The 21878-nt window shown below is 44.2% G+C and overlaps 1 protein-coding gene across 3 annotated transcripts in view; it reads right to left on the bottom strand.

The window, feature by feature from the left end:
- The window catches only part of LOC125900748 (formin-1-like), a 66035-nt gene extending 46237 nt beyond the window's left edge, over positions 1–19798 (bottom strand). The window contains exons 1-5 of one of the 3 annotated variants that reach the window (XM_049595944.1): positions 19715–19798; positions 17224–18854; positions 9838–10004; positions 3002–3122; positions 526–587 (exon numbers count right to left, since the gene is read on the bottom strand). In XM_049595944.1, coding sequence (XP_049451901.1) covers positions 526–587; positions 3002–3122; positions 9838–10004; positions 17224–18748 — 1875 coding nt within the window. In that variant the 5' untranslated portion in view covers positions 18749–18854; positions 19715–19798. Of the gene's footprint in view, positions 1–525; positions 588–3001; positions 3123–3262; positions 5750–9837; positions 10005–17223; positions 18855–19714 lie in introns of those variants that run through there. The other 2 variants (XM_049595942.1, XM_049595943.1) reach the window with 2 other exon arrangements.
- Positions 19799–21878: the final 2080 nt, after the last annotated feature.

The raw sequence follows: 21878 nt of genomic DNA, 5'->3' as shown, positions 1-21878 counted from the left end.
ATTTTGTAACCTATGTATATGGACCTTGAATGTACAAAAACCAAACAATATTTAATGAACAGGTTCACTAACAATTTACCCTCAAAAGACATTTTATACACACAGCTCTGAGCAACTTCCAAACTTGTAACATGTTAAAGCTTCTCCTGCTGTTAAACACCAGTCCGGCTGCAGCACTTGAATATTTCATGCTTACTTAGTGCCATCTTGTGTTCAGGAGAGTCAACTGCTCTGTCAGACGACTGAAGATCCTTCAACATATTAAGTACTTTATAAATTTGCCTAAATGTGCTGTTTGTGTATGTCTCACACACAGCAATTATTGGCACAAACATTCTGCTAAACCTTACTTCACAAATCCCAAATGCTAGTTGTTTCTGATCAACATTGTTCGTGTGAGCTTCCTCACTTTACTTCCTTCAACTTGCTGGCCCTAATAAAGGTGTCTGGGCAAGTTTTCTCCAGTGTGTAATACCTTTTCAGTCAGTGTTATAACATGTCTGCTAAAGTCATATGATCACTTACATGCATCCTCTCCAGATCTTCCTTGCACTCTCTCTTCAGCTGCAAGAGGGCAGCCTGGTGCTCTGAAAGGAGGCCGAACAAGGACACTTGCATGACGACAAATTCACTTTGATTTATTAAATAAACACTGGCGTGTGTGCTTAATTCAATAGAGTAATCACAGCTGATTGCCTGTGGTTTTTTACTCAGAGGGTTAGAATTATGTTTGTTGAGCTACTTGCTAATAGACTGGTAAGGTAAATCATTATCACGCTAACCTGCAAGAGCTGAGGCATACCAACGAGATGCACTTGTGTTAAGTGGTAAGATTCTACAGAAGGGTGGGTCACTTTCACTTTAAAAGGGCCGCATTGACAACTCAACCAACAGGTTTTAAATCATACTGCTGGCTCAAATGGAAGGCAAAACAAAACATCTTGTCAGGTCAAAACACAAAAACAAAAGAAAAAGCTGATGTCTTGGCTCTAATATTAAGATGAAAGCAATGAAGTGATAAGATCACCCACAACATGATTTATGTCCATGATGTTACAGTAGTATTTAGTCACTTTGTCAGAAAATGTCTACTATGCCATATCCTTTGTATAACATCTGTATCCTAAACTACAAGGTTAGGTTACACAGTGTACACCTGAATGTCTCATCCTCATAAAGATGTCTGTCATCTGCTGTCAAGCTTTCACTTCATTTTATTTGAAGACTAGGCTGTTGACGTTGGAGCTCATTTGTACAGTTTTGAGTCTTCACTTCGATTTATAAAACAAAACCCACAAAATGACCGTTTGTATATCATTTACTCACCATGTGTTACCCTGAATTTGTGAGTAGGGTTGCAACAGTATGATTTTCACGGTACAATAACTGTCTCAGAAAATATTGTGGCGTCACTGTATCGGGGTATTACAGACTTCATATCATTATTAATCAGAATGACCCTTTAAGGAATAAAATCGGAAGGGCTATTGTTGGTTGAACAAATGTTTTATTTTGATAATTAAAACTTTTTCCATTTTGTTAATGGAAGTATGTGTAAAAAGCATGTGTTCATGAAATACTGTTTTTGGATTCTTCGTTCACCATGGAGGCATGTGAGAAAATTATTCATGAATTCAAGGTATCACAGGGTAAATAATTGATACACAAATGATGATTTTGTGGATGAAATATTCCTTTAAAGGCCAAAACACACCGGCGCCGTACGACGCGCATCAAAACAGCCGCCCCCATTATTTTCTATTTACAAACCCACACCGGCGGTGGCTTGACGCACGTCGACGTGCCGTGCTGCGGCACTTTACGCTATTGTCCTATTTTTCCAGCGTCGCCGCCCTTGAAAAAGTGGTTGGCAACCAGTACCGCCACCTAGCGGACTGGAGTGTGCAATAGAAATCCGGTTGACGCCCCGCAGTGTGACGCTTTTTGTGTGTGTTGGGGGCGGCACTTGACTTGCGTCAATGACGCCGCCGTCATATGACGCCTCCGGTGTGTTTTGGCCTTTAGACTTAAAAGAAGATCACATGCTTCTGTTTGGGACTGATGCATTAGCATAGACTATCAATAGACCCACACTCTGCTGGCATGAGTAACATTGTACTGCAGCAATGATTAACCTGAGCCAGTGATTACAGATCAGCTGATCTATAAACTACTGTAGCTCTACTTAACAGTCAATTATTTGCACTAATCAAATAGTGGTCTTACCTAGCACCGTATGTGTGGTGAAGTAGTGTTAGAAAGAATGCATATGTTGTGAATGCATGTGTTGGTTTATCTATATGGTGCACAGTTTTGACTTTTGCTCTGCTTCTGAAGTTCCACACACTATTCTCTTACACAAGAGCAAACCCTGATCATGGAGCACAATCACCAGAATAATCCACATTTGCTAGTCCTAATCTATTCTCAGGGATGACGCCGCACCACGCACAACACCCAACAGCTGTTGCACTGCACTGTACGTTTTTAGCTCAACACAATTCACTGTACCCAGAACATGAAAGGAAAGCTTTATACTTTGTAATTCAATCAGCCCATCCGCAGCCGTGTGTGTGCTTTTAACCTATCTGTGTGTCATTACACCTTTAGAGTACGAGGTGGGCCAAACATGGCGTGCTGCCCAGAGTATACTTGATTCCATTAAATGTTTTTTTTTTTACCTCTGACACCCACACATGCGAGCCTGTGGTGCCACGAAACAGCAACCACGCAAACAGCGGCATTAAGGTGCAGACACAGACTCACTGTGTTCTTACATGGATTTAAAGGATGTATTACACCCTGCTGATGATACTTAGGTAGCTCTGCATGACTTGTCACAGAGCTTTAAAGTGTGAGTGCTTAAAGGTTGTGGTGGATCTACTTTTCTTTCAAGAGATCCATTCATAAATACAATGGTGTAAATACTATAGCTGCAACAGCCCTTACCCAGTGTGAGGACAGACAACAGTGTCTAAAGCAACAAGCTTGTGGTTCTTACCTGCCTCGGTGTATTTGAGCCCCACCTTCTCTTCCTCATCTTTAGGTTTGGGTGGGGGCCACACAGCCTGAAGACGCCCTGGGGTCCTGTCCTCGCTGTCTGTAGGGGACGTGACCTCCGTCTGTGGGGAGACAATACGTGCAAAAACGTCAGTCTGACAATGCAATGAAACAGCACCAATTTGCCTCATCAGTTTCCTGTCTTTGGCAAACTACATGTGCAACTTAGATTTCTAGAAAGAAAGATGAAAATAGTTCATACAGTAGCCTCTGTGGGACTGTTGATTTCCTTGCTGGGGGATCTGGAGGTTCTCTCAAAAACAGACCTCAGATTTTCCTTGTCATTCTTGATTCTCTTCTTCACTGCCTCCAGATCCACCTCTTCAGTTTTTTCCTTTTTGACAGTTTTGGGGCCGAAGATGTTCCTAAAGGTTTCATAGGCCAGGTCTGAGGTTTTCTTTTTCTCTGGTGTGGTTGTAGGGGTTTCTGGGCCTGGAACTTTTTCTCCATTCTCAGAGTCTTTTCTGCTGTGTTGAGGATCAGCATCATCTGACTTTTTGGTCTCATCTTGGTTGTCTAGGTTGAGCAGTTGACTGAGTTGTCCCATAACATTGCTTTTAGTTTCTCCAACGGGTTTAGGCTCTGCGTGTTTTTTAACTGGAGTGGTTGCCTTCTGCTCAGGGAAGAGCTTGGCTTTGTTGACTGTCTTCTTCAGGCTGAGCAGAGCCAGGTCAGCATCCTTCTCCCTCTGTTTGATCTCTGACACAGTCTCCCTCTCTTCCCCCACTGCTCCTTTCTTCAGCACCCGCAACCCACTGAAGAGAGCTGGCATCTGGAAGGAAGGGGGCGAAGACAGCGGTGTGCCCCTCGATGGGGAGGAGGTGGAGGAAGTAGAAGAGGGGGAAACAGATGAAGCTGGAGGTGGTGTTTTTGGTTCTGGAGTCTTTGCAGGAGTTGTGTGCTTTGAGACAGGGCTGGCACTTGGTTGGATGTCACCTGGGGATTCTTCAGGTGCAGATGACAGCGATTTTCTTATATTTTTTCTACCAGCAGAGTCTGACTGCTCCTTTGGACTGGAGGATGACTGGACTGAAATTTCAGGAGTTTTAGGGCTCGAGGGAACAGAGGAGGACACCTTGCTGGATTGAGGCTCCTCGGTCCCCTTATCAACCTTAGATCTTTGCTCACTTGTCTTATCCTTTAGTGCACTATCTACGTCCTCCTTTGAAGGTGAGGCTGTAGCAGCATCATGACTTGATGCCTCCAAAGCATTGTGTCCAGAGATGATGGAAGGAACAGGCAGAGAACAATCTATACCGGTAAACTCTTCACTCTCATCTGTTCCCACATTGTCTTTACTCTTCTCTCCTGTACTAGATGTTTCTACGTCTGAAGACAAAGTGGTGGTGCTCTCCTTGGAACTGCTGCCATCTCCTTCGTTGGAAACTGGAGAGATCAGCATTTTCTTATGATTAGTTCTTTTGGCAAATCTGTCTGAATATAAAATAGCCTCTATGGGGGATCTCTCTTTAAGTTTGTGTGTTCTAAACACAGGCACTTGGTACTTCGCCTCTGTCTCACTGGCATCTTTTTTCTCTTCTCCATCACCATGCTCCTTTGTATTATTGTCTTCCTTAGGTAGGGCAGGCTCCCTGGACTTGGCAAGCATCTCCAACAGACTAGTGCTGCTGCGGGCCGCCTTCTCCTCCTCGTTTTCCTCATTGTCAATATACGTTTCTACTCTAGTAACTCGGACCAGATCATGGTCAACCGAGGCTCCAGCTGCTTTTTCAACTTGTGATTCAGCCCTCTGCCCTGCATCACGGGAAGCTGTCCCTTTATCCTGATGCATGTCTTCCCTTTGTTTGAGCTTGTTCTCATTGTCAGTAGCCTCACCAACGTCAGGAAGAGGATTCTCCTCATGTGACAGCTCCTTGTAAGACATCAGTACTGCCGACTCCACGTCTGAAGGGGCGGCTCTATCTCGGCCAAAGAAGCTGCCAAAGACGTTCAGGATTGAACCAGTGGGCTGCTTCCCCGGTCCATCTGCGTTATTACTGGCACTGTCCATTTTTTACTCCAAGTGTCGCTCTGACTAAGAGCAAAGAGTCAGATACGAAACAGGTAGCAGCACTACCAAAGTGTTCATTGAAAATGTCACAAATATCCCCACCTCCAGTTATCCAAGCTGCTCCTATTCCACTTCTGCCGTTGGCTGGGAACAAAAGGCCTTTGTATGGACAAATCTCCCAGGCTCCTCTTACCTTGTCCAGGAGGGCGCGAATTACAACAACACTATCCTGTATTCCTGTTAAGTGACATGCAAAACAGGCTCCACGTAGCAGACGTTCATACTGTCGTATAAAGTCTACTACTGACTGTATGTTGTCCAGTTCAGCCTCCTCTGTGTGAACAAGATTCCCATGACGCTGCAAGTGAAGTCAAGCTGTTCAGTGGCTGGAAGCATGTCTTGCTGTAATCTCCCTGGGAGAGCAGAGTTCACCTGCCTTTCACAAAAGCATTCCCAATTATTCTGACAAGTTGTGCGGTACAATCCATAAAGTTGTGGGTCCTCTATGTGCCGGTACACAGTCTAGAGTCCATGGCTGAACAGTTTGTCTCTTCCTTCTGTAACTTGTCTCCCAGTTTACAGGAAAGCCCTGTGTGCTGTTGTGTGAGAAAAAAACCCTCAGGTTGGGGAAAGAAAATGTGTCTCACTGGTCGACCCAGTCTGGTGACGCCTCCCTTCAGGTTCCTCCCTTCCTGGGAGGAGACCTGCAGAGCCTGGCTCCGCAGGTGTCTGATTACCTCTGCTCACTTACCGAGGTAAGAGAGTAAACACAGAGTGGGAGTCAGTCTGTGTCAGTCTGTGGTCAGGTGGAGAGCTGCACAGGTCCATTAGCCCAGCACTGCACCAGCGGTGAGCTACTGCAATACAGGGCTTAAAATGAGGTGATTAGTGAGTCTGGCCTTATCCAGCTCAAGCTAACATGCTAAGAGGCTAACATGTATAATTAGCAGCTCATGAACACCAACACAGAACAGTTAGAGAACAAATACATTCAAATTCACTTACCTTAAGTCACTATATACTGAGCACTGACAAACTGGAAATTTAGTTTTGAGGACACTTTTTTGTTTACAGAAGAAAAGTTTAAGCAAGCTAACATTAGCTTAGCCTGACAAGCTAGCAACAGGCAGTACAGTCAGTGTGGGAAAGCTTAACAGTTTGTTATGACAAAATATAACAGAAGAACAGTGTCTGTTTTAACTTATCCTTCATTTAACTTGCTCTAACCTTTGATGCCTATACCTATTGATTTTTGAATAAATGTCAAGAAAGTAGTGAGTGAAACACAACATTCTTCAGACTGTGGTTGCCCTTAGAAACCAAAGGTCAGCGTCCATGAATGCATTCCTTCACACTGCCTGATTGAGCACGATCTAAGCTGGAGCAAAGGGCACATTTCTACAGGCTGCTTTTCAAACGTTTTTAATCCAGTTTTATGACTGCCCTACACTGACCATTTTCAAATGCCATTGTCTCCCTGACACAGGACCAGGGCTAATAATTAATCATGATGCTACAGGAAACACAAGTGGAAGACAAATAGGAGGAAGTGACATTTTTCAAGATTCAAAATAGTGAATGGAGGTAATGAACCCAGCAGGAGAACTGCATGAATGATGGAAATATTGTAAAAGTGTTTCCAAACATGTATTTCTTTGCCACTGCTATAATTTAACATTGGAAATGTGTTACAAATAAAAACTGAAGTCGTGCAGTGATTGCATTTTCCTAAGATAGGTGATTATTTTTTCTCATCTAAAGAAACCCACATATAGGAAGGGGGCTTCTGTGACTGAGGAATTAGGTTATGTAAGAGCAGTGATGTTGTATACACACACAGTAAATCCCCCACCAGAGGTTGTATGAGTCACCACTGATGTGAACACAGATCTGACACACATGAGCTCAAAATAGAGGTGAAATCATTCATTTGCAAGTTGCGGATCATGCAAACACCACACATCTAAAAACCTGTCTGCTGTCACAACCCTCCATGTGTGTGTTCAGCTGTTACAACACACTGAGAATACAACACGCCCAACAGAGGTGTGTGTCTTTGTAATGACATGAAAATAGATGACGGTGACACTGAAGTATGTGAGGTAGCTGTCACTTTCACAACAATACAGAGAGTCTAATTCTGTACAGCACGGCCTTTGAGCTGGTATGTTAACTGATCATGCTCACAGTCAGGGCAGTTATTGTGTCTTCTTGGGAGAACAATGTGTGGCTTGCGTCGATACACTACCCGCCTAAAGCCACACCCAGATAATCTGCCTCATCTGCAATAGGAATGAACGCCTGTGCCAGACAGCATGTTGGAATCTGGACAGACGTAGAGATGGAAATTGCTTTCTACATCATTCTCAGATAGATTAAGTTCAGTTAGGTGCTTCTGTAACTGTACTACACATTAAAACCTACAAACAACTGGAAACAAACTATGCGTTGTTTGCTGCAGGCCTTTTTTAGAAGACACACATACTGCACCACAGGGTTACATCAGGGGCATGCACTGTGGCAAGCAAAAGATCCTGTTGCAACTTCTTCTCAATAACAAAGACAAATCACTCTAATTACTGCTAACAGCCCACAGCTTTCACAGCAAGGTTGAAAAAATGTTCTGGAAATGCTCAAAGAGAGGGAGAGCTTTTCCTGTCTTTGCTCTAAACGAAAGAGGTTTGAGTGGAGTGATCTCAGTCGGTTTTGGCTCAGGACCCCAGTCGACAGATTAGAATCCATGACCTGTTAATCCATTTCTAAGAATTCATGATCAGGTGGTTGAATGCCCGATTGGAGAGAAATACCCACAAGTCCCACAAGGGGAGGGAAAAAAGAATGTTACGGTACACTACTCTGGGTGTGAAAATACACATTACTAGGGATGTTCCTCACAACTAATTTCCCTCAACACCCTGAAAACACTGAGAAAACAGTTAGATTTAACAGTTTAGACTTTACGGGTACACACTGTCTGAAAAAATATTGTGCATATTATAAGAGCCATCTGAAATCGTTAGTAGGGGTGGGAATCATCAGAGGCTCCACGATATGATATTATCATGATACTTAAGATATGATACAATATTATTGTGATTTTAATAATGTTGCGATTAGTGAGTATTACGATAAAATATATTGCGATTTATTACCTTTTTTCAACTGTAAACTTTGTCAACATCTGTTTTTTCTAATAAGTCACTTCAATCATTTTATCTGCAGCAAAATGTATGCAGTGGACTAAAAAAGCAATTTAATTTGTATTTGTCATATTCATAATTTATTTAATAAAAAAAAACGATACTTGGCACTGTGTGACAATACGATATTTCGAGTAACGAGAAAAAATAGCCATGTTTCCATCAGCCTGTTTAGATGTGCAGCTAAAAGTACTGCATTGGAAAATTATGATGGAAACACCAAAATTCAAATTAAAATCCCCTGATTCACACAAACTAAGATACGCTCGCTTTAGCTGGTTTTTGGTTGATTCGAAAAAATGTTGATTCGCAAAACAGGGGATGGAAACAGTTATGTTCGAATTAAATCTGACGTAGCGCACCTCTCTCCATGGTGATATCCACACTCCGGGTCGGGAAGGCGGTAATGCATTTACAAGCTGGTTGCCAACCCCCAGAAAACGTAGAAGAAGAATGCGAGACTTGTTTTGTTTCTGGTTCTGCAGAAAACTTGTGTGAGTTCGTAGTTTTCACCAAAGTCCGTACATTTAATGGAAACACACAGGATTCGAATTTCTTTTAATGTGCATTTCCCAATGATTCGAATCACTTTTGGATGGAAACACAGCTAATGTCCGCACACCAAGAAGCTCCAATAGACTGAGGATTTATTTCAGCATGATGTTTCGAGCCAAAGGGCTCTTCCTCAGATGCTTACAATAGGATTACGATACCATACGATACTGCCACACCAAAATATCGCGATGCTTTGCTGTATCGATTTTTTCCACCCCTAACTGTCACATTTTTCAGTTACTGCTAAAATGTTTGAAACTTTGAACCATGCAATATGAACACTGTACATCATCCTACATATCATGACAACAGCTCCCTAAATAAAAGCTAATAAATAACATTTATTACAAATAATATTCTTTAGGAGAGTAAATCTTTAGGAAACTTGCCTCATTATAACAATGGCATTTTCATTGAGTAAATGCAATGGCTTAACACACTAGTAACTTTAATATTAAGTTTAATCGACTTGTATTTCTGGTGCCTACTAGCAAGGGTAGCAACGTTTAATTGACTTGTCAACTAATTGCGAATGTAAGTGTTTGTGCAATTTTGGAACCCATTGGCTTTCGGTCTAGCGATGGCCTCCGGGGGCAACAGCCAATCCTTCAAGAGTCACGGTGTAGCCAGTGGATATCCAGATAATGATATCCAGGCCAAGACTTCTTCTACTGTGCACCACTCATTGTTTACAGTCTGATTAGCAACTTCGGACACAAGAATGGACCTGACGTTGACAGAAAACATCTACGACCAGTTCAGTAAAGCTAATATAAAGCTAAATAGTCGTCAGACAGTTGCTGATGGGCTCCTAGATGTGTTCCTCCTCTTTTGCTCTCCACATGGACTGTTTACCTTCACGCAACCAAAGCCTGCTGAAATGTGATACATCAATACTACTCGGACAACAGACTAGAAACAGTAACCAGAACGCTTCCGATGCTAAAATCTTGTCCCGTCGCAGATATCTGTTTACTGAGACTACTGTTTGTCCTGCTTGAGGGCCCTCACCGTGCATTCCAGCTTGGGACAGTAGGGTGTGTCCCCCATGATGTCATCCTCAGGTGGCGTGATGCGTAGGAAGTCCAGGTGATCTGGGCGTGGAACACGAGAAAGAGGCTCCTGAGGGTCATCGCCATCCAGCATCCAAATGTCATCCTGACGCAAGAGGGAATCCTCTATACAAAAACAAACAAACACACCACCACAGGGTAATTAGCACTCTGTGTTGAGCAAGGGAGCATAGCATGGAAACACACAGCAGAATAATAAGTGTGATCATTGCTGATGAGGCTGAACGAGCAGCACTGACTGAGGCTGCGTAACCTGCACGGGGAACAAGAGTGGGACCAGTTAGCAAGCAGGCATCAGGATCTTTTAGCATCAAGCAAGAGAGACCAATGCAGGCTTCAGGGCACACGGCTATTTTTATCAGCACTTAGCCAGCTCTGTTCCCATCGTCAACACCAGCAGAAAGCTTGAATGATCCAATAAGGAAAAATGGCTGCAGAGCACTGGCCTAACAAAAAAAAAAAGATCCTAGCATTGATTTGCATTCAAGACATGTCCACTGTAAGAGCCACAGTCTTGCTCAGCACTACCACTGTGCTACAATAAGGTCAGCTGCGTGGGTGTGTGGAGTCTGTGTGAGCGTTTGCCATCCAAAGGCCCCTAAGGAGTGACAATACAGCGCTTAACCTTAATTTAGATTGGAAAAGACTGCCCTCTCCTGACCAGGCAGTCACACAGAGAGTGGTGTGTGAGCTGTGATGATAAGCACTGCTTAGAAAACACTACATTTTAAAATTTAAATATAATCTCTCCCTCTGTGGTGTCTTTGCTGCAGTGTGCTGGAGTTTGGATCCATTCTGTGCATTTCAGAGCACCTGGCCTTTAATATTTACTGCTCAGTGACACGCTGCAGACACAGCCCCAACCTGCAGAACCGTCCCCATGCGCTACGCCCTGCACAAGTCACATGATATTAACTTCAGAAACCAGGCCAGCGCCTCACACAGAAGGCACTCAGGGCGCAGGAGCAGCAATGCAATTTCACATTCTTCTCACGCGCACAAAAACATGATATATCTTGCCTTGATGTAAGCATTTACTGCCTCAAAAGAGTCAGACATGCAAGAAAAATGGTGGAAAAGTGCGACTTGGAAGATATAGCGCAGTGAGGTGAAAGAATGAGTAAGAAGAAAAGGAAGTAGAGGGGGAGGGGGGCTGATCTTGAAGCTTGTTGACCTCAATTTCCTCCAGCTGTAAGACAACGCCTTGACCCGCTTGGGCAGAATTATGAGCTGCAAACTGAGAAAAATCAGATCGCTTACTGTTCGATATGCTGCTAACATATCCAATAACTTCCCTTTGTGATGTATCCTTGAAGAGGACGTACAGTATTACTGTACTGCCACACAGCAGCCTCGGAAGTCCCCCAGTGTCGTGAGTCTCAGCCAAGTGCTTTAAATTCAGTTATGAGCCCACACACACAGAACTAACTGGGGGGGCTTCATTAAAAAATGGAAGCATTGAAATTCAGCTTCAGTACTCCACCACAATCAGTCATTATGAGACAGCAGCAATGCCTGCAGTCCCTCCAGTTATCTAGGACTTGGACAGCGGGGGAAAAAAAGGATTAGATTAATAACTTTTCATTATGATAATGCTGCGCTGCATGGCCCTGCAGTGGGAACTGCTGACTGTAAGTTGGGAGACTTCCAAATGCGGAGTTAAGCCGGGACCAGGCCAAGGAAGGAAACAAGTGATCAGAAACAGCTCTCCCCACAATTCTAACTTAACTATTAATTAAATGAAACAGGTAAACAATGAACGCCTTCTGAAATATGTTTGCTATGTTACTTCGTGACTCCCAAAACATAACTTAAACAGTCTTGATGTTGCGCATGTCTGCCAATCAGTCACCAAAGTGTAAGGTGGCCCACACTGCCCCCATCTGGACAGGCAGAAAACAATGCATGCATCGCTCCCTGTAGTCACACACACTGCAGTGAAGCTCTACTGTCACTTACAGGAATAAGGCAAAGTGAAGCAATGCGCCACACTGGAATGTAACGACAGTAAACAGATGAGAAGCAACTCTTAGATGCATTAGGATATGAAGGCACCACACTCTTACACACACACACACACACACACACACACAGACACACACACATGCAGGGCTTAAGTTCACTGTCCCTGGGGACAACTGTGAGTTTGTTGCTATTTAATCTCCCCCCTGCTGCTCTAAAAGCTGAGACTGAGCCACAGTGTCCATATCTAAGGGGACACAGGGTGCAGATGGGATTGGGTCTGTCATACAGGCAACAGCATACCACTGAATACACTTCAGCAAAGACACTTTAATAGACATGTACATACATACAGGTGTTTGCTTGTAGCAGACCTGCAGGTGTGGACTGACAGTGCAGTAATTTGACAGTGAAAATCACAGCTTGTGAGTGAGCCGCTGTCAGACGGCGTGGGTGTTTCCGTGCTACCGTGAGCATTGTGATTTTAACAATAAAGTATCTGTGTTCGGCGCGGCTCAGAGGCCATCTTGTGTCTGATCCTGACAGGTGGGTGTTGTCAGGGGTGATGAATCCACCTCTCACTCTGTCGGCTGGTCATCACTCATCCAGTGGTCGGAGGAAGCTTAGCAGAGGCTGTTACTGAACACAACAGAGCAGACATGAAATCACTAGAAGTGAAAGCACCAATGAGTGATTTCTTTGATATCAATAAGCGACTACTGCAAACAAGAAAAAGGAGGAACATCGATATGCATATCTATAAACGGAGCTTTTCCAAATTAACACGCCTCTCACGCTACAGATTTTCGTTCTTATTAGAGAAACAGCTTTGCCCACTCTGCCCTATTTTATCCGCTAAAAATCTATAACCTCATCATTCAAAGTAAAAGAACTGGGCCATGTGGCATGCTGAGTGCATCTGGCAGCCTCCACCCCCCTCCATCACTTTCAGCCAGCAAGAAGGATCATAGACTTTTACATAAATCATGAAAAATGCAGGATTTATAAATCACCCTGTTTCTTTTGCGGCCGTCACAGCAGGCTCGTCGGCCGTGCACGGCTGTCAGGCTGGCTGATTGACTGACTGGTCTGGCCGTCGGTGCTAAGGTCCATGTGAGGGGTAGCCACAAGTGGAAACTCCAGGATGAGTGCTGCGTAGCTCTGAGGGCCAGAGCAGCAATGTAGCATGACACGTTGCTCACACAGACATCATTACTCATTTGAAATGTGGTTCTGGAGGCTGATGGGATACACAGAACTGAGGAAGAAGGAAGGGTGCCTTCATTGGGCCTGGCAGGGCAATGACTGGGAGACAGGAAATCTGGTTATGTGCACTCCAGTCCACTGCATGTTTAAAATAGTGGGACATTACGGAGAAGCCTCTCCTGCATGAGACAGAGCATAGCTAACATTTGCCGAGGTGGTAGTGTAGCAGTCATTTATTAAAGAAAACAAGTTACACATCATATGAGAAAGACCTTTGTGCCCTGTTTCTCTGCAGAGCAACACTGTGAGACAGACTGAGAGAGAAGCTCTCTTAGCCTGTTTTGGCAGAATCCACTTCATTATCTGAATAGAGCTGGCTGTTGTTTTCACTGGGTGGAACAATGCTGAATGGCAGTGCACTTTGTGGTGGATGACAGCTAGCAGGGAGAGTGGGATGCGATGATCAGTTTCATATGACCTTGCAGGAACGTATTGTGTAATCTGATTATGGTGTTGCCTGCCATATGTTAGACAATAAAATAAGTAGGGGACGGAGGGAGGGACGGGGGGATAAAAAAGACACAGACAGCGACACTAATGGCTGATTGTTTTAAAGCAGCTATAATCAATACTCTTATAACGATAGTGGCTCAGTGTAATGTGAAAAAAGGCTGCTTTTAGTGAAGAACCCACAGATACTCTTTGAAGGGCTTTAAAGCGTCTTTTAGCAAATTGTTTTGGTTTTCTGGCCCACAGCTTTACTGTTTTGGTTCAGTCTCACCGCTCTCTGCATCATTTCTAGCCGCAGGCAAATATAAAAGCTCTTAAAACCCACTGTAGACTACCTGCTCAGCACTTAGCAGCACACAGATAAAGCTAGTGGTCATCTGCTCCAGGAATGGTACTGAAAATGTTGCCCATACTGCCACGTAAAGCTACATGCTAACAGCAGGGACACTTGTAATCTTGGTTGCCGATGTTATTTTTCTCCCTGTCGTCAGATCAGACTCCGGCTCAAGTATGATCTGATGGTTAAAAGTCACACTATTCTCTGTTAATGTTGACTGGCTGCAGTAGATTGGTGCAGAAATGAGTCCTAATACCTGAAAATGGGTTACATCTTAGTGCTCCTGGATCCCTCATCTCAAAAGCCAGTGGGTTTTTGGTTAGATGCCTGAATTAAGGTCTGTGATTAACACAAGTTTAAGAGACTTTAGTGGTTTGTTCTCCACCATAAATTAGGTCAGTAAATACTCCACTTGTGAACGTGTAAGCTTTTAGGTGTTTAAAAAGGTGGTTGCTAACAAGCAAGCATCATAAACTTTTGTTTGCCACAGAGCTCATTCTCTGCAATAATTCAAAACCCAATGGACAAATCCCAGTGGAGGGCACCCTGGTGAGCCAAGACACATTGCTTTTCGCACCTGAATCATGTGTCTCCAGCTGCTCTGTAGCATGCTCGCTAGCCACCTTAGAGGTTGTGTCAGTACAACCAGAGATATCACTGTAAGCAGAATTCAACACGTCTCTTCCTACAGGGCAAAACAATGCATGGTCACACAACATTTCGTCCAACTCAGCATAAAATGGATATGTTAGAGAGCTTTTAGCACACTGTCACCAAAACAACCACCAAGTCCTGCACCAATGACGCAGTCCTCGCATCAGGACACATCAGTGTTTACACTACAAAAAATATGTGGTCAAGTGGTTCCCAGACCATCTCAGCAAGTGGTTTGAGTGATGGGATCACAATGTGTCTTAGTGGTCGTTTAGACTTGCCTGGGGGGTTAGACTTCAGTGCTGTCCACTTGTGATTGTATCACCCAAATGTCACGTTAATACCAGGTCTAAACAGGCTCTATGACACAGCAGAGACACTGAGAAACAGAAGACCTGAACATGCTGACCAATCAGAGCAGACTGGACTTTTTATGGGAGAGTAACTTAAAGACACAGGCGCTAAATGGAGCATTACAGACAGAGAGCGAATGCAGGCGTTCCAGCACAGACAGTTTGAGAAAAAATAAAGTGTTTTTTGAGCATTAAAACATGTAAATGTGTTTTAGTAGAAACATTAAACATAGGTATGAACTTGAAAATGAGCATTCAAGGTCCTCTTTAAGTTTCTTGTGCAGCTTTAAAATGTTAAAAAGCTGTTAAGTATAATAAAACAAGCAACATACAGTACAGAGAAACTAACAGATGCTGTTCAAACGCACATATAACAACCACACGCACATCTTTCGCAAATGCACAGGGTTTCCTGTTCCACACACTGCAGTGCTCGAGCATTAGCACATGAAGCAAACAAGAGAATTTATTACTTTTAAATTGCCATTCCCGTCTGCATAATCGCACTCATTAATAAGCACAGAGCTTCAATAAGAGAGCACAGATTAAAGAGCCCCGATCATAATTAGTTGGACATTTGCAAACCATGAAGGGCCAGCCTTCACACTGACCCACTTAGCCCTGCTGGCCGGACCCTGTGATGTTCGTTTATCTGTGTTAACATCTGAAGTGTATTCAATTATCGAGCAGCACGAGGCCGAGCTGGTAAACAGCTAAGATGCAGCAAAAAGACAGAGGGATCTTTTTCAAGATAGGAGGTTTAAGCCTTCAGTGTGAGGAGTTTGCAGCATGAAGCATTTTGCTGACATGAAGTCGGCAACAATGGAGGTGTATCATGCTCTGTCAGAGTCTCACACACACAGGTTACGGGTTATAAAATCATGGAGTGAGATGGGGACTTTGATATTTGCCAAAACCAATGCTCAGGAAATTAAAAAACAGTGCTCATATCATTTTTTTTTTTTTTTTACACTTGTGAGAACATAGAATTTAATAAAAAAAGGGGTGTGGTCTGACTCCACACGTGTGGGTTATGTGTGTGCATAAATACTAATAGTAGCATTTGTGTGAGAATACCCAGGTGAGGACACACCAGGACAGCATCATTTCAGTGGGCATTGATCCATATCATCTCCACATGAGTAAAGCCCCAACCACCAGTTAGCTTAACTCTGCACAGCTCAGCTCTCCTCCTCCCTCCGCCTGCTGCTGAGCTGAGCATCGCAGGCTGTATCGTTTGAGCTAGTGCTGGCCTGTGATGAACAGCTCCAATACTCTGGAGCTTCCTTAAAAATGCAGCATAGCTCTTGAATTAAGGGTCAAACTGTCTACACTGACAGAATAATGTACAACAGTTATCCACGGTCTCTATTAGTAAATTACATAATCAATGTAAGGCCATCTGTTTGCAGCTGCTGCTGCAGAGTAAAGCAAAGATTGTGTCACACTGACTGAAAGGGATGATGAGCCACGTTACAGAGGTAGCTAATGCAACAATGCTAAGGCCTCCTGTGTTTAAAACTGTTAAACACAAGTAGAAGATACAGTGGTCCATATTACGGAAAGAGTAAATGAGTTCTGCAAATAAGGAAACTCTAATCCCTTTCTGTGTAACCCCTGTGCCCGCTGGGTCCCTGATCCTTTGTCAGTTTCCTGTGAACTAGAGAGGATGTGGGTTTAGGGGCGGGACAGAGGATCCCTCAAAGTCCAAATTGGCAATGCTTCAGTTAACACCACGCTCACGAGAACCCCGGTCAGGTCGAACCCCATGTCAACTTTGAGCCTTTGATCTGAGACACTCCCACTAATCTCTGCCTTCCCGGCGGCGCTGAGAGAGTTAAAACGGATCATCAGCGAGAGCATTCTCAGGCCCTGCTTGCCCCTTGTTCGACTCTGCTGGGTAGTTTTTAATTTGTGGTCACACGTCTTAGCCAGGACAGGAGACGAACAGGACTAGCAGAGACATTTTGGAAAGCAGTGCTAATTTATTAGGCTTACCAGTTTGTTAGATAATGGACAAAGTGACAAAGTCAAACTCCCTTTGTCAGGTAAAATGCTGCAGAGTAATTGTTGCAGCATTTCAAGAACAACCTCAAACACACACACTCACACACTTGACTCTCTCTCAAGGCATCCTTTTCTTGTTCTGTTCTTTGAAATCCAGCAGCAGCAAAGCCAGATGAAGGGCACATTCTGACAAACGCTTCATTCCACTAAGATGATAAAAGCTCTTGTGTCGACATTCACATCAAGGCAGGGAGTCTGAACATGAATCAGTGCGGTGTGATTTCTAATGGCTCACCTGTTGTTGTGGAGTTGCTGGAGGAGTTCCACTTGCAGTTGCTGGGCCGCCTGCTGAGGTTCAGATCCAGACGGGTGACAGTGCGCTTGTTCCCATTCTTGTCGATGACCTCGGTGAAGATTTTGGGCTCGTCCGTGTTGCTGGAGCTGTCTCGTTCGTGGTCTATGTCCTTATCTGAGAGCAGAACAATGCGGTGGTTGAGCTGCGGGCTTGCCTGCTTGGAGGACAGAGGGGACAGGATCGGGGACATGCTCTGGAGACTGTTGGAGGCAGGGAAGGATGTGTTGAAGACCCCGGCGAGAGATGGGGAAGAGGGGCTCTTTGTGTGGGATTTGCCTGGGGGGTTAGGTTGGGTGGTATGGGATAGGGGCAAGCGTAGTCCCTCAGAAAGCCTGTTACCTGTCTTTTCTTTGTTGACTCCCAGCAGGTGGTCTCTGTTTGGTCCTCTCCACTCTCCGTACTGCTGCTGGCAGCTGCTAGTCCCTGGATGCAACCCTGGGCTTGTATGGCTGACATGTTGCACCCTCCCTTCCACATCCTGCACTTTGGCCACCACCCTCACCCCTTTGTGACTCTGGTTGAGTTCACTATACTTGACCGTTGACGAATTGTCAGATAACGTCTCACCCAAGGAATCCGACCTCTTCAGTGGTCGAAGGTTGCTCCCGCTTTCCCGTCTGGTCAGACCCTCCATCAGGTTGCAGTATGACGAGTCATAACCCAGCTCACCGTCATACTCTGAGAAGTCACTGCAGAAATCCATGTCAGGGTCATACGTCCGGTTGTCCTCCATGAAGTCCCAACCCTCACGAGAGATCTGGAAGGGTTCCTCCATGGGCAGGATGGGGTTACTGACTGCGCTGACAAAAGAGCCAGTGGCTGGGCTGTCAGTAAGATGGCCTGAGGCTGGAACACCTGGGATCTGCTGCGTTACTGAGGCTGAAGATGTGGAACCAGGATGCTGAACAGATGTAACTTTCTCCTTCATCTTGCTGTGCAGGAACTCCTCAGCACTGTCAAACTTCTTGCCCTCCAGCTTCTTCAGCTTCTTGCTCTTAGCTGTCTTCTGCTCTGGAGATACCGTGAGAGAAATGTTGTTGCTGCTGCTGAGAACCTGACCCCCAAGATGAACCTCCTGACCCTCCATGTAATCCTGGAGTTTCCCATCCTGGTTACCCATCCTGACTTTGACGGCACAATCTCTGCACAGCGATAAGAGATCCGCCAGGAACTGGTGGTGCTCCGCCGCCAGCCAGCAGAGCTCTGCAACTGCCTCCTTTGTTGCCTGCTGGGAGATGAGGAGTTCGCCTGAGGAGCATGAAGACTGGCCCCTTTGTTCGGACGCCGCGAGATCCTCCTTTCCCCGGTCATGGTCATTACCGGCCCTTCCTGAATGAGGGGTGCGGCTCTTGTATTTGAAGCTCGGGGCCCGCCTCTTGGGGAAATACAGGCTGATGTTGCTCAGCTCACGGATGGGTGCATACAGGAGCAACACGGTGTGTGTGCCCTCCATGATGGGTGCCATGGTAATCACTCAAGCGCTCTGGAAGTGGTTGGCCCCCAGATGGAGTGAGTGGGCTCGGATTGTAGAGGAGGGTCTGTGGCTATTCATCACCTGGCCTGTCCAGATACTGTCAGAGAGAAAGACGCACACAGCTGTAAATCTGCAGACATGTCCAATAACATGTTAATCCTACTAGTGACTTTAATGCACTTCTGATGCCAGTTAAAACTTTACATAAAATACAATCTTTACATTTTCAACATAGACATTCTCTCACAGTTTGGGTGCTACTGCAGAGCTAGTTTACTCCTTTCCCAACAATGGGCCCTCCATATTTCACTGTCAAACCAATTTGCTAATTAAAAACTAAATAAGATCCAACACTGCAGACATTAAACAAGACAATGACTCTATTATACCTCCCTAACCCCATCCTATCCTCATCCCCTCCTTCGGCATTGTTGTATGAGTACATGTAGCATCTCTAAAACGCATTTCATCAACATTTCACAAGCTGCTGCCGCATAAAACCTGAGAGTGTCACACAAGGTGACGACACACGCAGAGGCCAATGCTACGGCAGCCGTTTGAGACGTTTACAAGCAAAACAGGCGCACATTTTTCACATGTGCTTCAATGGATTCCCTCAACATTTGGCAACCTCTCTGAACTGTTTACATCATAACATAATCCCGTGGGTTACTGTCACCTTGCAACAAGCCCGAGTGCAGTTGTCAGTGTTAAGATGGCAGCCCTATTTACACTCTCCTGCAGGCTTTACAGCTGCCAGCTGCAAGTAACATCCAAAAATATGCACTTGCATTTATTGTCAATTAATATTTAATGCACAAAACTCCGCATTAGCATCATAACAGCGTCAGGTCAATGTCATATATTGAATTAGAAGCTGAAAGTACGTTATAGTAAACTGCACCTGCAGCAGGTGAAAGCACAGCAACACTTTGTCAAATATAAACAGTTACTTACCCGAATCAGTGGCATGGCAAATAATTCTTCACATCTCTGGCACTGCAGCCAGCCACTGCTCACCGCTGCTTCACAGGGCTTGTCTGCTGTGATTGACACGGGTTTGGTCCAATAGATAAACTCAGCGCCGGCTCACTGCTGCCTGATTGGTTTCTCAGTGTTTATCACAGCCCACAGTTTGAGTCAGTGCAGCTGCAGCTTGCAGGTAGGCCATGTGATCGATTTAAGTCTGTGCAGCGAGGAGAGTGGGGGCGAAGCTTAGCCGACATTAATTTAATTTAACAGTCGAAACAGTTTCCAGTGTTTCCCTGGCTTACATTAGTGTTTTGCTGCATTCTCAGAGCGATAAGTGTGTGTGAAAGTACCTGCTGTTTAGAGGCCCGAGGTGGTGCCATTTCTTACGAAACAGAGACACCTAGTGGTCAAAGTGTGCATCACTATTATACCACTGTTCTGTTTAATTTTAGAACAGGAGTTTCCTTGAATCATCAATCATCAATCTTGGCCAAGGACGTTATGTTTTCAGTCTAGATGTATTTTCTGGTATATCTTTATTTTTGTGAATTACATTTTGTTGAATTTGACAGTCGCAATAACTTAGATTACAGACAGAAAAAATGTAAGATAGAAAGGGGAAAACAGTTTCAGAAAAAAAATACATATATACACACATACAAACGTGCAGAGATACATGGTATGAGAGTTCAATGAAATTTGGTGGATAGTTAAGCGGGGTTGTGGAACTGCTTTTGCAACCTTATTTACTGTTCACCATTATATTTTGGGATTGAGTTTACCCTGTTAATGTATGTTGTTACAGTATACTGTGGTACTGTGGTAAGGGTTATCTATCCATCCATCCATCCATCCATCCATCCATCCACCCACCCACCCACCTACGCACCTACCTACCTTTTTCTCTATCTATCTATCTATCTATCTATCTATCTATCTATCTATCTATCTATCTGTCTGTCTGTATACGGGGGTTGGTGTGTCCCATCCTTAAACTACCAGAGGCCTGGGAGATTGAGGGTTCTGCGCAGTATCCTAGGACTGCACTGTCCTCTGCGCAGTATCCTAGGACTGCACTGTTATGGACAGAGACCTCAGATGTTGTACCTGGAATCTGCTCTTACTGGCACCACCTACTTCTTCCTGTTGCCTTTACTCTCCACATCTTTTACCCAGATATTCCTGATGTTGCTGTCGCTTGGGTTTGCTACATCTATCACCACTGCTTTCTTCTGTTTTTTGTTGATCAACCAATTTTCTGGTTGGTTAGCCATCACCAGGGTGTCAGTCTGGATCTGGAAGCCCAACAGGATCTTAGCTTGGTCATTCTCAACCATTTAAGGAGGTGTCTTCCGTTCTGACCTTAGGACTTCCAGCCTATACTCTGTGCAGATGTAACATATTAGGAGGAATACTTCCACATTGTTATGATGGACCTAAAGAATTAAATTTTATCTTTACACATAATAATCATTCTGTTATCATTTAATGCACTTTATTTATTTATTGGGGGGCATGTGTAAGTGTAACAGACTCAGAGTAATGTGCAGCAGTTACTGTAAGTGGAGAGTCTGCTGTGTTGGTGTAAATTAAAGATCAGTCAGATGTAGCCTGTTGATTACCCACGGTCCAGAAGCCAAGAAAGCAGGATTACACTGTCATAAGTTGACTGAAATACTTTAGATGAACTTTACAGGGGGTACAGAAATATAACTACTATCACAAGCCTGATTCAGGGGTGTAAATATGGACAGTGCAGGCAGTGCGGTTGCACTGGGGCCTGTGAGGTGGGGGGCCTATAAAGGAAGTGGGCCCTTAGAAATGATTGCCACCTTGACAATATGCCTGTGTTCAAAGAAGAACTCTTATTGAATTAAAACAGTGCCATTTGCTATATATGCCCTTATAAAAGGCAAACCCATCTCTGTCATGTTTATTATTTCTTTTGGGGTAAAACAGTCAGTAGCTTCTATAACAAAGTATATGCTTATTCTATAAGTATAAATCAACTATTCTGTAACTATAAATCAACAATTACATTTATGAAGTTAATAATTTCTTTGATATTTTTGTTATATACATATATAATTAAGACAGGGAGATTTATCTGAGAAGAAGTGGGTATGACTGAGTAAAGAGAAGGGAAGGA

The sequence above is a fragment of the Epinephelus fuscoguttatus genome, linkage group LG14 (assembly GCF_011397635.1).
Source record: "Epinephelus fuscoguttatus linkage group LG14, E.fuscoguttatus.final_Chr_v1".
Classification (NCBI taxonomy): domain Eukaryota; kingdom Metazoa; phylum Chordata; class Actinopteri; order Perciformes; family Serranidae; genus Epinephelus; species Epinephelus fuscoguttatus.
This window is presented reverse-complemented; position numbering and strand designations above follow the sequence as displayed.